At 38.5% G+C, this 18,935-nt stretch overlaps 1 protein-coding gene across 1 annotated transcript; it reads right to left on the reverse strand.

Moving 5' to 3' along the window:
• Positions 1-2,525: 2,525 nt before the first annotated feature.
• SDCBP (syndecan binding protein) lies at positions 2,526-18,281 on the reverse strand. Its single transcript, XM_062570344.1, has 9 exons — positions 18,057-18,281; positions 13,891-13,956; positions 10,789-10,867; positions 8,114-8,223; positions 7,668-7,826; positions 6,169-6,344; positions 4,757-4,928; positions 4,146-4,237; positions 2,526-3,240 (listed from the first exon to the last, which is right to left on the reverse strand). Exons 2-9 carry the CDS (start codon positions 13,939-13,941, stop codon positions 3,186-3,188), a joined length of 894 nt encoding a protein of 297 aa, XP_062426328.1. The 5' UTR covers positions 13,942-13,956; positions 18,057-18,281; the 3' UTR covers positions 2,526-3,185.
• Positions 18,282-18,935: the final 654 nt, after the last annotated feature.

An 18,935-nucleotide genomic window follows, 5' to 3' on the forward strand; every position in this document is an offset into this window, starting at 1 on the left:
ATTCCCTGAAATGTTTATTATAATGGATTTTCAATCATTTTTTTTTAAATGTATGATGTCAAAGTAAACTGGCTTAATCTGCATTAACCATTTGGCTCAGCGGATAACTTCTTATGTAAGTATGTGGTAAAGGGCAAGTGTTGGAAAAATGAAATTTTGTCAGGTTAAAAGTGATTAAGCTACATCTCATATGCACTATTACTGGTCTTAAAATCTTGCAGTAGAACAGCTTGACCTGTTTCTTTCAGTTAAATTCACCTGGATTCCTATGTCTTTCAGTACATACAAGTTCTACTTTCTTGAAGGTACTTGAAGGTACTTCTTCTGCACTGAGTTAGAAGCTCTTTGTATTAACTGTGCATATCTTTGCATGTTTACCTCTACTACACTGTCCTCCCTGGCCCACAGCTGTTTTTTTTTTTTTCCATATAAGTACAACATGAATTCAAGATCTCCTTTGTAACTTGTTTTACCTTTTAGTACAGTCTTTTCCCCTCAGCTCTGGCTAATCTAATTTCACAGCTCAGGTGAGTTGCATTCACTGTGCTTGAAAATCACAAGGAAACTACAAAAGCTTTAATGTATCACACAACTTTTCAAGTGCATAACAGCTATAAGCCTGTGCTTTTCCCATATTCTCATGTCCAAGACTTGAGCAAGTTAATACTGTTCTGTCACTAGAGGGCCTGCTACCATGCATGGTCTTCTCACAGGTATTAACCTACAGGAAAGTGACCATGAATTTTAAGTAATGTATGAGTGTTAACTTAAGCTACCTGGAAAAGCATCACTTCTGGATAAATATGGGTGTGTAAGATAAACAGTTTTAACTGTATGTTCTGCTGTAAAGCCTCAACTTACAGTTTCCTGTAAAAACTTTCAAGTTTTCTAAGGGGAAAAATTAATAGGCTAATAAATGCAATACTGAAAAGCAGTACTATAATTAAGCAGCAGAGTTGTGCATAAGAAACTACATGTAGACCAGTATTTCTCTAGCATTCTAACTCAGTCTCACATGCAGTTAAGTAATTCTGCATGAAAACCAGAGTTCCTTGATTAGTTCTTGTACTTCCATGTGCTACATGCTTCAGCCCTACATGCACTAGAGGGCATCCAGAAAGGAGACACTTAATACTTCAGTGAAGGTCTTACCTCCTTATTAATTCCTCAGAATGCCACTGTATTTTAAGCAGTTTGAGAATGGAAAATGTTTATTTTGCCCTCCTATTTCTTCAACTTGTCTGTCTTTATACCTCATTGTTTAAATGAGATCTCATTCTAGCCCTTTAGGCTTGCTGATGACATTAAGATTTTTAGGTGGCCAAACATCATGTCTGTTTGTAACAGATCTCTAAAGCTTTGTCCATGTAAGCCTGAACCATGCTGCATAGTATAGTCTGAAGTAGAAGCTGGAGAGAGCAGCATTTTTTCATAGCTAAAGGAAACTCATTTGCCAAATAAAACTTGATGAGCACCACTAAAGGCGACAGAGGTCCTGAAGTCACAGCTACTCTATATAAACTCTAACTACTGCCAGTAACTGCTTCTTGCCTCAGGGGTTCCAGAGATCTGTCATTTATTATCTAAAGTACCCCATTAAAGCATTTCCCACAATAAGTTTGATCACTCTACTGTAAACCGAAGTAACAGTGAGGAAATGTAATAACTAAATGTAAACTGTAACAGAAATTCACTTGACAAACAAGCAGCTACAAAAGAAAACAAGGGCTTCCTGCCCTCAAGCCACCTCATCCTTGTCACTAGAATAGCAAACAATACTGAACTTACAGCTCACCCAGGAAGAAGCTTGAGTGCACTTCTGTGGCTCAGGCAGAATTCATTCCTGATCCATTTTCTTTTTGAACACAGTAAAGAAAAACACCTACATACCTAAGTAGGAAGCTATACTTATTTCATAGCCTGCACATACTCTGCAATAACTTATTATATGAGCTCTTAGATCATCCTTTGGAGTGTTACTTCAGTTCAAGTAGATAAGCAAGTAAGGTACTTATCTTCCCCACCCCAATTCTCCTTCCAAGTTAGGTTTAGATGTCCTTCCTGAACCACTTCTCACATGAGCACCCCTTATTCCACTAGTAACACTTACAACAGTAGTAACAGTACTAGAACTATGTGCTTTGACTTTGGGCTAATTGACACTAAAAACATAGAGCTCACTAATTTTCAGTGGCACAGCTGAAACCTAGACCAGATCACTAAAAAAATTTGCTTACCCAAACTGGTATTTAACTTCAGATCACTTAGCTTCTTAAAGTTGCAACTTAATTATATAATTGTTTGATAGATAGGGCTTAGGTAGGGCCCTATCTAGGGTAAGTTGTTCAACAGAAAAAAGACGAGTATATACCTGAAATTTGTTTAAAATTGTAGACTTTAGATATAAACTTTCTAAATAAGCTTGACACAGTGTTATCTTTAATTACTTCCTAGCTTGTTGCTGGTGAAAACTTACCTTAAAACAAATCTTTCATTGTTCGTCTGAATAAAGCATACACACATAGTCCAGAGTTCCAATCATTTATTTGGTTATTTCTGAATCCTTAAGAACATGGTTAAGGCAAGAGATTAAAGCATATTAATTACAATTTGTATAAGTAGTAATAAAAAGATTTGAGTATATCTATACTACTTTTCATATGCTTACTTATTGAACGTCATTAGCTATATTCAGCTTAGCTGGCATTCTTGTATAAATGGAATTACTAGAAAAAAATAAACTAGTGCTAGCCATATTTCTAATACGCTATTTCAAATCTACTCTTGCAAACAGAAAGCAATAAAAATACTCATTGTGCCTGAAAGATGCAAAGCACAGCACTGTTCCAGGTTGTAGGTAACAATACGTAACTTTGCAAGTGATATCTGGAGCCTTTAGGTGCAATGGCTTATTGTAGTAGTAAACCAAGAGATCCATTAAAAGAAGTCATAACACAATTGGAATTTCACATTTGTCAAGCATAAGGCTACAAGTCTTACAGTTTGTGAATAAACAAGATAACATGTTGAACTGTAACATTCCCAGCCATAACAGATGCAAATGCTTGATGCAGCATATCTTTTCTGGGCCTCTAGAAAGGCTCATGTGCAGAAGAAAGAAATCACTGAGTAATAGCCCAAGTTTAATGGAATTCTCATATATACATACACACACACCCCAAAGTTCAGACTTCAGGAACCGAGTGATCCATCAGACTTTTCATAATGCTAGTTGCCATCCTAAAGGAAAAGACATTACATCTTTATCATAAAAACAGTGACCAGAAGCTTTTGACACATTTCACCATTGCTAGCTCTAATAGAATTTAACAATTAGCTTTTTACTCCACAATTTTGGCAATAAGTACATTGCTATAGAAAAGCTGAATCAAATTGCACATACAGGATAGAAGCCCATAATATTCAGCATCTTTATTAGCAACTGAGTTGCAAGGCAATACCAACATCTTTCAGGGTTTATAGATTCGTGCAAACAATACAGTAACACCAGGATGGGGGAGGCAGCAGAAATGGCAGTAGTCTAGACTTAAACATCTCTATATATTATATATAAAAAAGATATATATAAACAAATTATGGGGGGGTCTGATTATATCTGAAGCATTCAAAAAGCTGCAGCATTAATTTCTAGAAATTTTAACTTTGAAAGCACTAGCTAGCTTTCTGTAACTAAATCCCTTGCAAAGACTTAAAAAAAAAAAAAAAAAAAAAAAAAAAAATCCCCACACACTATATCCTGCCAAGAATTATGGTTATGTCTGAGTTAACTGCATTAGAAATAACATTTAATTATAAGGTAACATATGACTTCTGTAAGCCACACAATTCAAAACTTCTTGGAGACTCAAATTTAGTTAAATTCTATTTAGAACTAGTTAGGTTCTTCAAGAGAAGAAAAAGCAGACAAATGTTACTAACATATCAACTTTTAAAAATAAATCAGATACATGCATGTGAGTAAACCTATCTGAGTAAACCCATAGAATTAAATAAGTCTTCAGACTTTTCCCTTATCCAGCTTTTAGGTTAAGTTTGTACTCATAAGACATAATTACATTTTATTAAACTTTTAAAAAGTCAACTTGATTATAATCAACAACATGACTGCTTTGTTTAACACCTACCTCTTTATTATATACTCATAAATACTGGAAGGCATGATGGTAATGGTCACTACATTCCCAGCTGTTGCCAAGATGTCTGCTATCTGGGGGTCCTGTTATTAAACAAGAAGTCACATGAACAGCCCAGAAAGTCACCCAGAATGATCAATAAAGCAGCAGTTAGAGAGCTTTTTCCAGACAGGTTTATAAAACTTCAGAGAACCCACAACTCTATTTAGAATATTTAACCTTTAGGGCAAGTCACGGAGCCTGCAGTACTGATAGCTAAATATTTATGAAGTTGCATCTTACAAACCCTGATTGAAGAAAGAATACATGAACAAATTCCTACTGGAATTCAACGCAGGCACAGAGGGAAAGGAACAGAGGAAAGCTTGTGCTTCAGGTTTATGCCATTAAAGCTAGACTAAAGATAAACACTGAGGGTCAGCCTAATAAATGTGAAGAGGGAATAAGTTGTTCTACCTGTAAATAAGAAAATTGCTAAAAAGCTCAGAATGTTAGGCTCTCTAATCAAGTACATTAAGAAAATAGGGATGAGAATTTTACAAATATTCAGCATTACATTCTAATCATTTTGTGTACACACAAGCACACTATACTTATTTTACCTTTAATCCAATTACATTCTGTCCATTAATTTCACAGATGTTGTGCTCTGTAAGAAGTCCATTTCTTGCAGCAGAACTGTCTTTCACTATTGAGGTTATTTTTCCATTCTTGAATATGAAACCAACGTGCCCTGTACTGTCTTTATGCATAGTAATAATTCGTTCAAAAGGCCTGTGAGAAAGAAATGCACTTAAAATGGAAGATGTTCCCAATCTACTAAGCCACAGAAAGAACCGAGATGCTATTTCAGTATCATTGATCTATAAAAAGGAATTCAAATATAACACTCATACATCTACTACTCTTCATAGTAATTGGGTTTAAACTTTATTTTTTGAAAGGGCAAGTATTCTCTATTTTAATCTCTTCCCAGGCCAAAGAAGTCACATTACGTGGGTATGTAAACTTGTTTCTAAACCTATTCTACCCATATTCCACCTTCTGTGTAGATATTAAAAAAAAAAAAAAAAAAAGTGGTGCACTAAAATGTAAGTTTTATCTACAAGGGTTAGAAGGCAGCTAAACTAACACAGGCAGTTTTAACAGCTGCAGGTAGACCACATGACTGCAGATCAAGGCATCCCCATCAACATTACCATTGCCTTATAAACATAGATCCTTGAGGTTGTGTCTTAACAACCTGCTAAATCCAGCAAAGGATTGAGGGGAAGAAGAGGTGGCAGGTAGAACAGGGTATCTACTGGCCACAATAATTTAGTTTAATACATGAGAGAAGTAGTATGCTAGTAGTCTTGCTCCATAAGGTTCAAGCTTTGTTCATAAACAAGAAACACAACATTAAAAAAAAAAAAAAATGAAGAAACATATTTAGTCAAATCACATTGACTTCTCACAGCCTACAGGATTTATGTAGGATTTGTCAGATTATCATTACATAAAACTCAATACATGCTCATATCTAATAACAAAAGTTTATATCAATTCTCTAAGCTTACTTTCAGTGAAGCTGGCATGAATTCATACCGTAAGTAGAGCTCAAGAGAACTACCATGCCTAAATACAAATGCAAAGGAAGATTTAAACTCAGTACCAAAAATATTAGTACATCTTTTTGCTTTTCCCATCATTATGAGCAAGAGTCAAGTTTGTCAGAGCACAGAATTCTTGAATTCTGAACTTAAATTTGGCTTGTGCTGGCATTCATTAGTTGAGGCCTGACATCTTTGAGGGAAACATGTCCAGGTAAGACATTGTACTGAAATTTTACAGGTTAATAATTATTTCTACAGTAGCCCATGAAAGGGAACTTAGTATTGAAGTTCCTCAGAAATGTTATGCAGGTAGACAGTTTTGTAATGCCTGCAGTGCTTCTCAAGTGAGAGGACTGCCAAACCCCACAGAATTACTCTTAGATGAGTAACAATGACTTTATATATCTGGTTAGTTTTACCTGTCCCGAATGATCAGCGAAATTCTCTCTCCAGAAGCCTGTTTCAGAACCTTATGGGCTTTATCAGAACTCCATCCTGCACAGTTTTCACCATTGATCTGCAGAACTTGGTCCCCAAATCGCAGACCAGCTAGAGATGCTGGAGAGTTTGCCTGTACTAACTGGACAAATATACCCTACAAAAGAAGAAAGGGCAAATACAAAAACAGAAATAATCTTCCTTAAAGATGAGTCAATAACAGAACACACATCCCTTTCGAGTTTCCCCATTATCTACACAATACCAACCAAATGGACAAAAGGACTTATTTGAACTTAGTCTCCATTCCTAGATGTCTCAAAGACTATGAAAGATAATTAATGCTGAAAAAGTTAGAAAGAAGCATTTAATATTGTGCTCGTGTTTATTTGAGGGGGTAGGTACTACTCTGTTTCAATAAGAAGCCTGAACAACTGGATCAAGGAAGTGTTGATAAAGTTTAATAAGATATGCTTGCACATTTAACTAAGAATTCCTTTCTAAGGCATCACAGACTATATTTGGAGAAATACATCAGCAGCACTAGGAACTCTCTGGCAGATTTTCCAATCCTTCTCAACCTCATTAGTTTTCAACTGCACCTTGCTAATGACTTGCTAGCACTTGTTAATAACAAGGTGCTAAACAATGTTTATTTCTAGTCAAAGTACTTTCCAAAACACAAATAAAGCATGTCATGTCAAAAAGGTAAATATTCTTCTCCTTACTATATGTAGTGAGAGAATTAGAATGTCTAGGACATCCCTATCATTCTTATGTTAGAAGGACTACAGAAGCAATTAAGAATCTACTGAAACTAAACTTGCTGTTCAGATAAAGTGGTCTGCCAAGAAAAAAGTAGCATTTTTCCACATTGAGAATCAAGAGATATTAGAACAGAGATGCTCCAGAGCCATAAAAAAAAAAAAAAAAAAAATCTTGCAGCTGCATCCATGGTAGAAGAAACCAGAGAAAGTCTGCTCTGAAATTACTCTTTTTACTTTGCAAAGATGATACTTTCATTATCCTTTTCTCACCAGTAAGAGCAATACAAGGGGAGGTACTTATAGCCACAGGTACCTCCCTGCATACTGCTGATCTGCAATTATCATCCGATGCTTTTATGAAGCTAGAGACAACAGTCCTGAACTGCTGACAAGCATCACAGCAACTGAAGAATGGAACTGTCCTTGCACAAAGTAGAAAACACATTATACATAGTTCTCAGCTGTTATAGAACACATGAAAGTAGAAATTGCTGCTGTAAACCAAGATCCAAGTCTAAACAGCTTAAGCCTTCTACATTTCTGATTACTGGAAAATTTTTGAAAGCTGATAATGGATAAGTAAACTTACACAGCAAAAGTTATCTAGTGTATACTAATTTCACTATTTATTGATTTCAGTAATAATATTTCTACAATATTCTACAAGCAAAAAGCAGCCTTCTATATTTAGATTAGCAATCTTCTATACTCACGTTGTCAACAGACTTAAGGCGAAGTCCAATTTTGCCATCTTGATCCTTACACAAAATTGTTTCTCTGATGCCTTGCTTAATTTCTGCTCTGCGAATTCCAATATCATTTCCAGTCACTGGAGCTACCATGTAATTAGTAGAAGGTCGTGTTACCAGTTGCTGATTAAAACAAAATAGCCAGACAATTTAGTTTCAACAGCTACAGGTCTGTTCCACATAATACCGAAAAGCACAAATTAAAATCATAATACCAGTTTTATTCCCCTCCCCCAAAATTTGAGAAATGCAGTGTTTAATTTTTAAGGAGCAGAGTAAATAGACACTATTACTTAAAACAATTCATTTATCAATTAAATATGGCACTTAGTACTCTACTATCTGCAATTGTAGGTATAAACAAAATATAAAAACTTCAGTTTACTAAAACACCCTTGACTGGTACCTACACCCTGTGACTGAGCAGCTGCAGCCACTGGCAAGCTTCTCTGCACCTCTTCTTCACTGAGGCTCAGTCCCATGTACTGAGAAAGTTCTGGATACAGTTTTGGATATAAGCCTACAGAAAGGAAGGAGAAAAAACTTGTCATTATACTCATTTATTTAGTAGAACCCATTTGCTCTATTACTTTCACATAGTCATCATTCTGACAAGTCTTGTGATATTGCAGCATACGTAACTGAAAATTTTGCTGAAAGATCCATTTGAACCAGGACTGTTACTCTACCTCAGTTTAGAAAAAGAACTACTTGTTATAGTTACTTTTATTTTAAAGAATCACCCCTCCAAACTTACAGAACTTCCAAGTTACATCCGTAATCACATAAACATTAGATACATGGTGATGAGATCTGAAAGTAAGAGCATACTCCAGTCTATGAAGACACATCCTTCCTCCAAAGCTTGGGGGCAGTTGGTGGGGAATTATGGGAAAATACAGGAAACATTAAGGACCATGTATGAAAGCAACAGCATGGACAGAAGCATATGTGTATGAGGGGGGAACCTACATGCAATGCTCATCTGTCAAGTAAAGGACAGTACTGTCAAGAAGCATCCATGCCAAATACATTCTAAATTCCAGAAATGGTAATTTCCTACAAGACACAGGACATCAAGTTCTTCAGTGAAGTCTGCTTTAATAATCTTTTTAAGAAAGCAGCTGTCATTTTCTCATAGATTCAAAATGAAATCTTTAAACACCTGTATATCAAGACAATATAAACAAGGCCCTTAAAATATAGTGGAAGAGTTGGAAATAAGCTCTTAGATATGCGCTCTTAACATTCCATAGATAAGCAAACAGTGCTGTTTAACAAGTGGCAGTTAGAAGAACAGAGTCCACTAGCCATTTCGACTGAAGCAATGGGGACTAAAAAGCTCATTTGGTGAAAAGCAAGGTGATACAAAGGAAACTCTTGAAAGAAAGCAGGCTCTTCGATTCACAAAAAATAGCTTCCTAGGGATCATTCAAGGGCAGTATGTACTAAAACAGCAATAATCCATACTTGACTAGAAACAGAAAATGACTATTCAGGGAAGGAACACAAAAGTAAACACCTTGGCAAAGTAACAGCTAATAACAGAAAATCTTCTTTGCTTCATAAAAGATTCAAATGAGCGTCCGGCCTCATTTCAAGATTGAGGTGCTAAGTTTTACTGATAAGTTTAATGAGTACTGCATGTACAGTTTAATGAGCATTTCTCCTATATCTGTCCTTTGCTTGCATTTTCCAGAGCCCTAGGATTACATACACCTAAAGCAGCTACTATATCCTCTTTCGTTCTTCAAAGACAACAATGCAGAACGCATCTTCAATGGCTCTACTACATTCTCACTCAGAGTAGTGAGTCTTTGTATTAGTAGAAAATGCCTGTAAGCTCTTGGTATTGTATGTTCTCCTGCCTCTGCCAGGAAAGGCTGATTCTCCTGCAGGATTGATGTGTCCTACAGATTGACCAACAGGCCTCCCTTCCTTTGGAATATTTTGAGCAATTAATCAGTTTACAGACACACACACAGTTCCTAGGCTATTCATATACAAGCTGACATCAAAACTATGTCATATGGCCAGTAATAGGGTAGGCACAAAAATTGCAGAGCAAATCAGACTCCAGACAGCAGAAAGAATGCTACCAAGAAGCTAAAGCAAACTTACAGTCTAATCATAGAGGGTTAGGCTACATGTGCATCTTACTCTGGAAAGAATCAAAACATGATCTCTCATGAACAATACTACCTACCTCCTACCTTAAAGTCAGACCTCTTAGACAGACTAGTACCAATGGGAAAACTGAAGACAGTCACATCCACAAAGCTTTAATACCTAATCTGTCCACACTCCTGATAGCTCTTCCAGTACTGTTACTGGTCATGCTGGTGAGAGGTTTTAGGCCTTTCAGACCAAGTTTAACTTATTAGCCCAGAATTCTGACCTTGAAGATATCTGTCCACCTCAAAGAGCCACCTGGACACTTTCATTAGGTTAGTTTGTGTACATTCATATGCATGAGGGAAAAAGAAAGAAAAATGAAATAGTGCAAGAGCCAGACAGCTTTAAATCTGATGGATTTTACATCAGGCTCACTGATCTCAAAAAATCTTCAGGAATTTAATACTGTCACACTAGCAGCATAAGAGTTTCACTTTTCTGGGTACTTCTCCCTTGACCTAGATCTGTATTTGTTTGATCCCAAGATAATACTATGTTTGAGTGTGGAAAGGAATGACATTCAAACTCATGCTGTCTTCTAAAGCTTAAACACACAAGTGATAAATAAGGAATCTATGTGCTGGAGGCAAGAGTTAAGAACTCAAATGACACAAACAGTAGATCTTGTTATGTTAGGCTTACTTGGAAAAGGTTTCGACAAGTTAGGAGATAAGCGACTGTCTGCCACAACTCACTTCATGAAATAAACACTGTTTACTTCCTATAAGCATTGTTCCTTACAACCTTGTTGTGGGGTGTTTCCCCCTTCCCTCCCCGAAAAAGTACTGTCTCACCCTTGGTAAATAGTATAACGTTACATATTTACAAATATTTTTGACTGTTCTGAAACTTTAATATCTCCTAACTGCTTTCCAAAACATTTAGGATACTATACAGTAAATAAGCTTACCTCCATCATGAAGAATGGGGGCAGAGGCTTCCGACAAGATTGCTGGATTAGCTGGGTTTGAAGAAAAGGTAGTCTGAGCCTAAGAGCAAAGAAACTCATATGCATTATCTCATACAATAGGAAAAAAAGACAAAAACAAAAATTATGAAACCAAGAGACAAAGTATCTTCTTTCTTAAATGTAAGTTATCATTTATATTGGAGTTCTGAAGTCAATCCTTTTCATTGAAATAAGTAACTTCCATGCTACTGTTGTACACTATATTGAACTACTTCAGTAGATCGACTTCTACCTTTCTCAGAAGCTACAGTAATGTAGGAAGGCTTTAGTGTCAATCCAACTTCAGGTTTTGCTGTTAAGTTCTCTAACTTAAAATCTCCTTAAAAGATGCAACTTTATAAAAGTCAATTACATTTTACAGTATGCACTTTTGCAGAGTGTTTTGTCATCATTCCTTTGTGCTGGATCACAGCAGTTGTATATTTTTGCAGTTTGCAGGGACTACTCATGAGTTAATCTGCCATAGTCCCTTATTGCTTTTAAGTTACCACCACAAAGCTTAGATGCTACTAGTTTGATAGCTTCTGAAAGAACTGAATGTTCTATTTCTAGAGAAGGCCCCAAATGCACAACCTCACAGCAAGCATACTAAGCTTAGAAGTTTCTATATTGCTTATTGACTTGCAATAAGAGACATCATTAAAGTAGGCCTACTTCCTTCCTTTTCACAATACATGGGCTATCTCCTTTTGGACTCCGTATGCTCACAACCAGTGGGGGAAAAAATGTGTATATATATATATATATATATATGTATGTATGTATGTATGTATGTATCACAGAGGCTTAACAACTGTAACGGAAATAGCTATTCCAGGATCTTTATCATGGCTGAAAGGTTGGGAGTGGGGGAGGGAAACCACTAACTGCATTGTGAAACATTATGCTAAAGAGGATACATGAATCACCTAATTCAACACAATGGTCAAATTACTCAAGTGTTTTTAAGGAAATAATGCTTTAAAATAGTAGATTTTGTAGTTTTCCCAAGGCAGTTGTTTTTAGAAAGTAGTTTTAGAGGAAAAAGTGACTCATTTACCAAGAGTAAATGCATTTAAAAGGAAAGCCTCTGATTCAAATGGTGGACAACAGAAATAGCTTGGAATATTTAATATGACAAGTTCTTCTAGTTTAATCAGCAGTCCTTTTAATTTCTCTCATTTGTTATGATTAGAGACTTACTCTCAGTACTCTTCCCCCCCCCCAAAGAGTTCTCTCAGCTGTATTTAACCAGATAGCATCTTTACATTGCACTTATACAAAAGGCAAATAATTTAGCTTTTCCTATCAAAACCAGCAATACATTCTGTAAGAATATTTTACTTCCTGTCACAGCTATACCTTGTCCACAGTCCACTTCCTACTAATAAAGTGAGATGCTGTTACCTAGCTGTTCAAGGGCTTTTGCTCTGATGACAGCAGTAAGAATATCCTACTCTTTTCACTGGGGATCTGTAACTGAATGCTCTTGACGCCTCCTTTCTGTCTCACCCCTGGTATGAATTTCCTTACAGACTGTCTGCATTGGTCCCACTTAAGTGGTAGGTTTTCCTGACATCTTAATGTAAATTTTGATTAGACAGTCATCTTTATGACTACAAATATAGCTCAGCAATCTTTACGACTACAAATATAGCTCAGCATGAAGTATTTTCTGGAAAAATCATCTTTGAGATTAGTGTCACTGAGGATAAAACTACATTAACAGAATAATTTGTCCTGCTCCCCATGGAAACCTCTCAGGGCTTATTCTTACTGGTCTGTGAAAGACCATAATGGAGCTGACAAAGGTGTGGTCACATGAACATGAAACTCTGCCCAAGCTAATAAGCCCTGCTGAGAGTATCAGCAAGACAGCATACAAGATGAGGCTCTGCTCTATAAAATGACGCAACAAATCTACAGCTTAATGTTTACAGGGCTCAGCACCAATACCCAGTTTGCTTTTTATCATGTCTCATTCAGTAGTGATAAAAGTACTAAAAAGACTGCATTTAATATTTTTCATTGTAACATATGAAGACTAACAATTGTTCTTTAAAAGACTGAAAGAGCTCCAGTCTGCTTTTTTAGTTCAGTATTACCTGACCATAGCAAGATGACTTTTGAAAGATGAGAATTATGCAGTAGGGCTAACAGCAGCATAGTGCCTACCACTTCAAGACTCCTACCCACACATATAATAGAGCAGACTAACTTCTCTTTGCTATCCCCACAGCCTTAATAGGCTGTTCTGTGACATTTACTCACTTGCTTCCCAATGAGATGGAAAAGGACACCTTAAAAATGAGTATAATTCATTTCTGTTGTTTAAGCAGGGAAGTAATCCACCTTACATTTAAGAGGGAGAGAGTAAAAATTGGGTAATATGCTGAAGTAGCTAAGGAGAATCATTTCTTTAAGCTCAAATTTCTTGTAGAATTTTTATTCATTAAAATGTTTCATTACTTGGTTTGATAAACATTATTAGAAAAGATGACAATAAAAACAAATTTAACAACACTCTTATATACAAAAGGGTTTACACAAATGTGCTAATCCAAAGTACTGTGAGAGCTAGTCACTACCCTAAAGTAGCAAAGGACAAGTGTGCAATTCCCTACAATGTCAAGAGATACAATACTGGTTTCTGAGCCTAAACGATCATGAAAGCTTTCTGTCACAGGTTTGAACACCAGAAATAAGACACTGCAACCTTACTAGTTCAGTCAGTGCCTATTCATCACTTCAGAGCTGCCCTGTACTATGAGAAGACACTATTCATGTTTGTCCAGTCAAGATCATATATATATATAAAAAAAAAGACACATACATCAACACATTAAAGAATAGGTTGAGTTAGTAAATCAAAATGAATATATCCAGTAGTGGTAAAATAAGCATTAATCATATTATACCAAACCATAGTTGTTTCTTCATTTCAAGGTCTAATGGCGAAACAAGAACTCATGCTTACATTAGCAGTCCCTCTTCCCCTAGATTAAAGTCATTAGCTCTATCATTAAAACTCATCTCATGAAAATCTACCACATTTTACTATACCTGAATAACTTTGTCCACCTTTAGATCTTCCAGTGACGGGTAAAGAGACATTTTGATGCAATCTCACTGGGAAAAGGGGACAAAAAGAAAAGTGAACATACAAGATGGTCAGATACTTCAGAAACATTTACTCAGTATTGCAACTTAAAAATTAGGACACAAAGCATTTAATGAGCAAGCTGTGAAATCCTCAGCTGGTATGTAGCCTGCAAGTCTACTAATACCTAGCACTTGTAGTTAAACTGCATTAAGACTAGCCATTTAATCTGTTATTCACAACAATCTTTCCATAATAGGCTTTATTTACTATATTCAGTGTGATCAAGGCTTAGATCTCAACTACAAAGAAAGCCTATACAGAGAAATGGTGTTCCAAAAGTAGTATTGCAAAGAAAGACTTTAGGAGGCTAGGATGCAATGACAACAAGATATAATAGGAAATCTAATCATACCCCTCCTTGTAAGTAGGAGGGGTTTTTATATACACAATTCTGGAAGTTTTCATAGTGTCATACAAGTTATCTAAAAATTTCTACAGATTCTGAAGTTTCCTAAAGAGGTCACTAAAGATAACTGGCTTCCAGTATCTGTTCCTACCACGTAAGTTTCAGCAAGAGACCATAAACCAACTAGACTCAGCCAGTGGAGAGCTTCAAAATGCAAGGAGACTTCAACCTGATACTCACGTGATGCTGGGAAAGGCTGTAGCAACATAACAGGAAGGAGGGACAGGAAGAAAGAAGGGAGGAACATAAAACACCCCCCACACAACTTCACATGATCCTCTAAGGCACCATACTGACATTTAGTTCTGCTAGACCTAGTTAACAGAGGCACTGGGAACTATTATTTTCATGAACTCCCTCACACACATTATTGCTAAGGTCAACGGAACAGCAATTCACTGCAAAAGCGCAATAAATTTTTTCCCAAACTATGTAAGCATTTAAGTTGGAGGGGGACAAATGAAAAACAGCAAAATAAGACAGTTTTTGCAAGTTACATGGTGTACTTAGAATGACGTTAACAGCAGCTTCTGGTTTTAGGGATTAATTTTGTCATCCAATGCCTAGTTTATAGATCCTTATTTGTATAACAATTTAGAAATAACTCCGGACTGAAAATGACCACTACCTAAATTCATCTGCTTCTCTACATACAGATATTAAGCAGATGAAAAACCCTGATGCCTAATGTGATATTGCAGTAACAGAGGAGACATCTCTTATCACACCAAGGTCATGAACAATGTTTCTACTTGTTCAGTAAACTGCCTGACAGCTCCAGTATCATGTCAGACTACTATCAACATAAGAAGCACCAGAAATCTGGTAAGAGATACAAATTTGATAAACTGTGCACATGTGGCCAGTTACATTGTAACAGCTAATTGTGACCAATACTTTTTTCAAATCACTGCAACTAAACTAATCATAAAAGAGCTTCCAGGTCCCAACTATAATTTAAATATTCACTTTTTTAAAAGTCAGTTTAAAATTCTTTAAGCCACTATTGACCTCAAACAGTCACATGCCTTCACTCATCCAAAATGGACAATAGCAAATCCAAGTCCAAATCTGACAAAACCCTCACTTAGGTAAACAGTCCTCTAGACTTGGCATTCTGCTGCTGATACCTCTAAAAGTAGATTGTGTCCTGTTTTAAGCTACATCTGTGCTGGTAAATTAAACTACAGGTTCAAGCACTGACACACAGCTATTAAAATCAGCACACTCTATAGCACTGTGAAAACATGTTTCCCACACACAGCAAAGACACATTGGTTTTAGGGTGATGAGGGGAAGGTGGGGAAGTGGGAAGTTTTGCTAACAGTGACCTGTGACTTTAGATTTTGTGCAGTTCTTTCCCTAAAATATGTTGTGTTTCTGGTCCTGATGACCAATTTCCACTTGCTAGTTAGTTTACACCTCCACCAGCTTTAGTTTTCTTCCACAGGCCACTCACACTCTGAACTGTGATTTCTCATCATGGTTGAGAGAGAGGGCCATCTCAAACATCTTCTAGTTCACCAAGAGCAGTGTGATGCTTTCTGCAGGAGAGCAATAGAAAAGCTAAGCACACATGTGTTCTCTGATTACTTAAGGAAATATTCCAGGAGCTTACCCCACCATTTTACAGTCATATAGGCCACCTTGCCTCATCTGCTGGAAGTTCACAAAACCTAATCATCTATCAACACTGAGGAACAGCTCTTAACTTCCTGGCTATAATCTTAATGGTTACTATTCTTGGGCTTCCAACTAAATAGCTAGAAAAATGTTCACCATTGTAATTACATTTAGTGAGCGTGTATCTTTGTTGCTTTTATGTCAAAAAGGAATATTTCCAGCTCCTCTGAATTAAAACCAGCAGTTTTAACACTTAACCTGCTTTAGCTAATTACAGGTCAGATAAGTATTTAAGACTCCAAAAAACAGTAATTTAGTTTAAAATATAAACTAAAAATATAAATAAAATAAAACCGCCGGATAACCATTTTCACTATAAGAGACTACCAATAATCTCAGGAACAGTCTGCCCACAACTTGTATCCAGTGTTATCCACAGTATAAATAAGAGTTTAAACAGACTCTTTAAGCAGAGTTTAAGCAGGAGCTAGCTAGAGGGGTTACCGCAAAAGGAATCACTAGCTTCCTTTCCTCTCAAAGATAGTAGTGTAGCTAGTGATTGCCTTATCTACAGAATCATTTGCCTTGATCTTTTATATACTCCTAAATCTTGTAAAGGATACATGCAGTAACCTATAAAAGTTTTAGAAAAGCAAAAGGGGAAAGAGAAAAAAGGAAAGAGTTGAGTTGGAAAAATTTGGTCATAATTCAGCTAGCAAACCCACAAAACTCTTCTGTAAAGACCTCCCCACTTTCTTGAGTGCCTTTGGCTTGGAAATACTGCTACACAGCAGTCAGCACTTCTGACTAAGTAGATCTTATTTACCCAGAGGGAGTAAACCAGTCACGGACCGAGGGACCCATGGAAACGCAGCACTCGTGATATCCTTACGCTATCAGCAGGAAGTTTTGGAGGTGGAAGTAATCTCTAACATAACAAAGTGGCATAGCTGGCAGAAAACAGGCTTTTGGACATATTTTTCAGGTCTGAAATGACAAAGCTAAATGCAGTTTAAGCCCTGAACTCCTAGTCTAACCAGCATGTAGCAACTGCTATCTCTGAGAGCACCAGCAGCCAGGACTTGGGGAAGGGGGAAGGACAGAGAAGACAGGAAGAAAAAAAAGAAAAAAAAAGGGGGGGGGGGGGAAGAAAGAAACATTTTATGCTTGTGACATTTAGATAAATTTATAGCAGGCCATAAAACTAGTACCTCAAAGCATTAGCTTTGACTTCCAGAACAGCTGGAAACTTATGAACTAAAAATTTATCTTTAAGGGAGACAGAGTACAAAACCTCCTGAAGGTCAAGCAGAGGTATCAGGAACAGAGCAACTGTTTTGCAAGACACGTTTTCCACTAATAACTGAGGGTTTTTCTTCCGATACATGTCTAATTGGCGGCTGCTCTCATTTTGTATTTACCTCCAAAATCCGCTGCCTCCATTTCAGACCCGAGGAAGGGCTCTCTAGCCTAAAGAGGCACATCCATCCCACCTCTAAAACAATACTAAATCGGTCTAAAAGCAGGTACAATAACGGCCTACAAGTCTCCTCACGAGCCCACAGGTACCAGCTGAGAGGTACGGGTCACCCAAGGAGCCAGAAACTCCCCCAAACGAGTCTCGCTCGTAACAAAGACTCCTAACCGCCCCTGCAGCCCCGTTTGCACGGCGCCGCGAAGCCGGAGCGTACCTAACGCGGCAGCCGCGGGCTCTCTCCGGGCCGGTGCCCGGGGCAGGGCTCCCCCGGGCCGGCCCGGCCGCGGCACGACATGGCGGCCCCCCGGCGGGGAGGGGAGGGGAACGCGCCGCTTCCACAGGCGGGAAACCGAAACCGCTTCTCCCTGGCGGCGGCGGCCGCGCTGCCCCCTCACCCCCCAACCAGCCCCCCCGGCGTCGCCGCCCCGCCTCGCGCGGGAGCCGTTAGCGCGGCCGCCGCGAGCCCCCAACCGCCCCGCGGCGCCGCCTCGGGCCCCCCGCACAAAGGGCGGCGGGAGGGTCCGAAGTGGGGCGCAGGCCGGCAGCTTCCCGCCTCTTACCTCGACCCAGGCGGCGGCCGCCGTTCGCGGAAGGGCCTCGGCACACAGAGGGACGGCGGCGGCGGCAACAACAGTTCCCGCAGCTCCCGGCGGCGCCGCTACGAGGGGAGCGGGGGCGGTGGAACAGCTCGGGCGGCGCCGCGCATGCTCCGGCCGCGGGAGCCGGTGACGCAGCGGCGGGCGGGGCTGGCCGGGGCCGTTTCTATCCATTTTCCACTTTTTTTTCCCTTAAAAAAAAATAGTGTTCTGTATGCTTTATATCCGTTACTGATCGTTTCGGGTTCTTCTTTCTTTTCCCCATCGAGGTGTATTTATAAATTTCAGCGACACAGAGGCTCCTCGTCGCCTGACGTGCGGGTTTGGTGCCGTAGCGGGGACCTCGCTGGGCTGGTGTCGGTCTGAAATGAAGCACGTCCCTCAGGGAAACACCCCGAGAGAAACCATGACCTGAGGTACGCGACCTGCAGGAAAACTCTACCACAAACGAGGAAAGCGGCTCTCAGACTTAACTACTGTAGTTATTGCTCCCTTGCCTTATTTGCAGCATTAACTTCTCCAGCAACAAATTTTCCGTCTTTTAAGTCCGTCTTTGCAAGGCTGCCTGTTACCAAAGTTTGTTCCTCACATAGGTAACTATTCTGACTGGCAAGCACCAGTGCCAGAGCAAGGGAAGGGAGGGCGTTGCTGGACACGGGAGAAAAGAGGAAGAAGAGGAAGGAAAGGGAAGATCACTCCCTTTTAACAGCAGCAGGCTGTTACATCATTTCCACTGCTTGTGAAATTAAAACTACATTTAAACAGATTTTATTGTAATACATGTTTTTCAGCCCTCCTAAGCTTTCAGGATCTCTCCAGTTGCTAGCATCTTCAGTGAGCATC

This window comes from Rhea pennata, chromosome 2, assembly GCF_028389875.1.
Source record: "Rhea pennata isolate bPtePen1 chromosome 2, bPtePen1.pri, whole genome shotgun sequence".
NCBI classification, from domain to species: Eukaryota; Metazoa; Chordata; class Aves; order Rheiformes; family Rheidae; genus Rhea; species Rhea pennata.

What these genes read in the sequence shown, in the direction of transcription:
- SDCBP (XM_062570344.1), bottom strand. Translation starts at nt 13,941, where the DNA reads ATGTCTCTTTACCCGTCACTGGAAGATCTAAAGGTGGACAAAGTTATT. An exon ending in CCCCATTCTTCATGATGGAG is followed by an intron (nt 8,224 to 10,788) that starts GTAAGCTTATTT and finishes TCCTTTCTGTAG; the next exon opens with GCTTATATCCAAAACTGTAT. An exon ending in GCCTTAAGTCTGTTGACAAC is followed by an intron (nt 6,345 to 7,667) that starts GTGAGTATAGAA and finishes CTTCTTTTGTAG; the next exon opens with GGTATATTTGTCCAGTTAGT.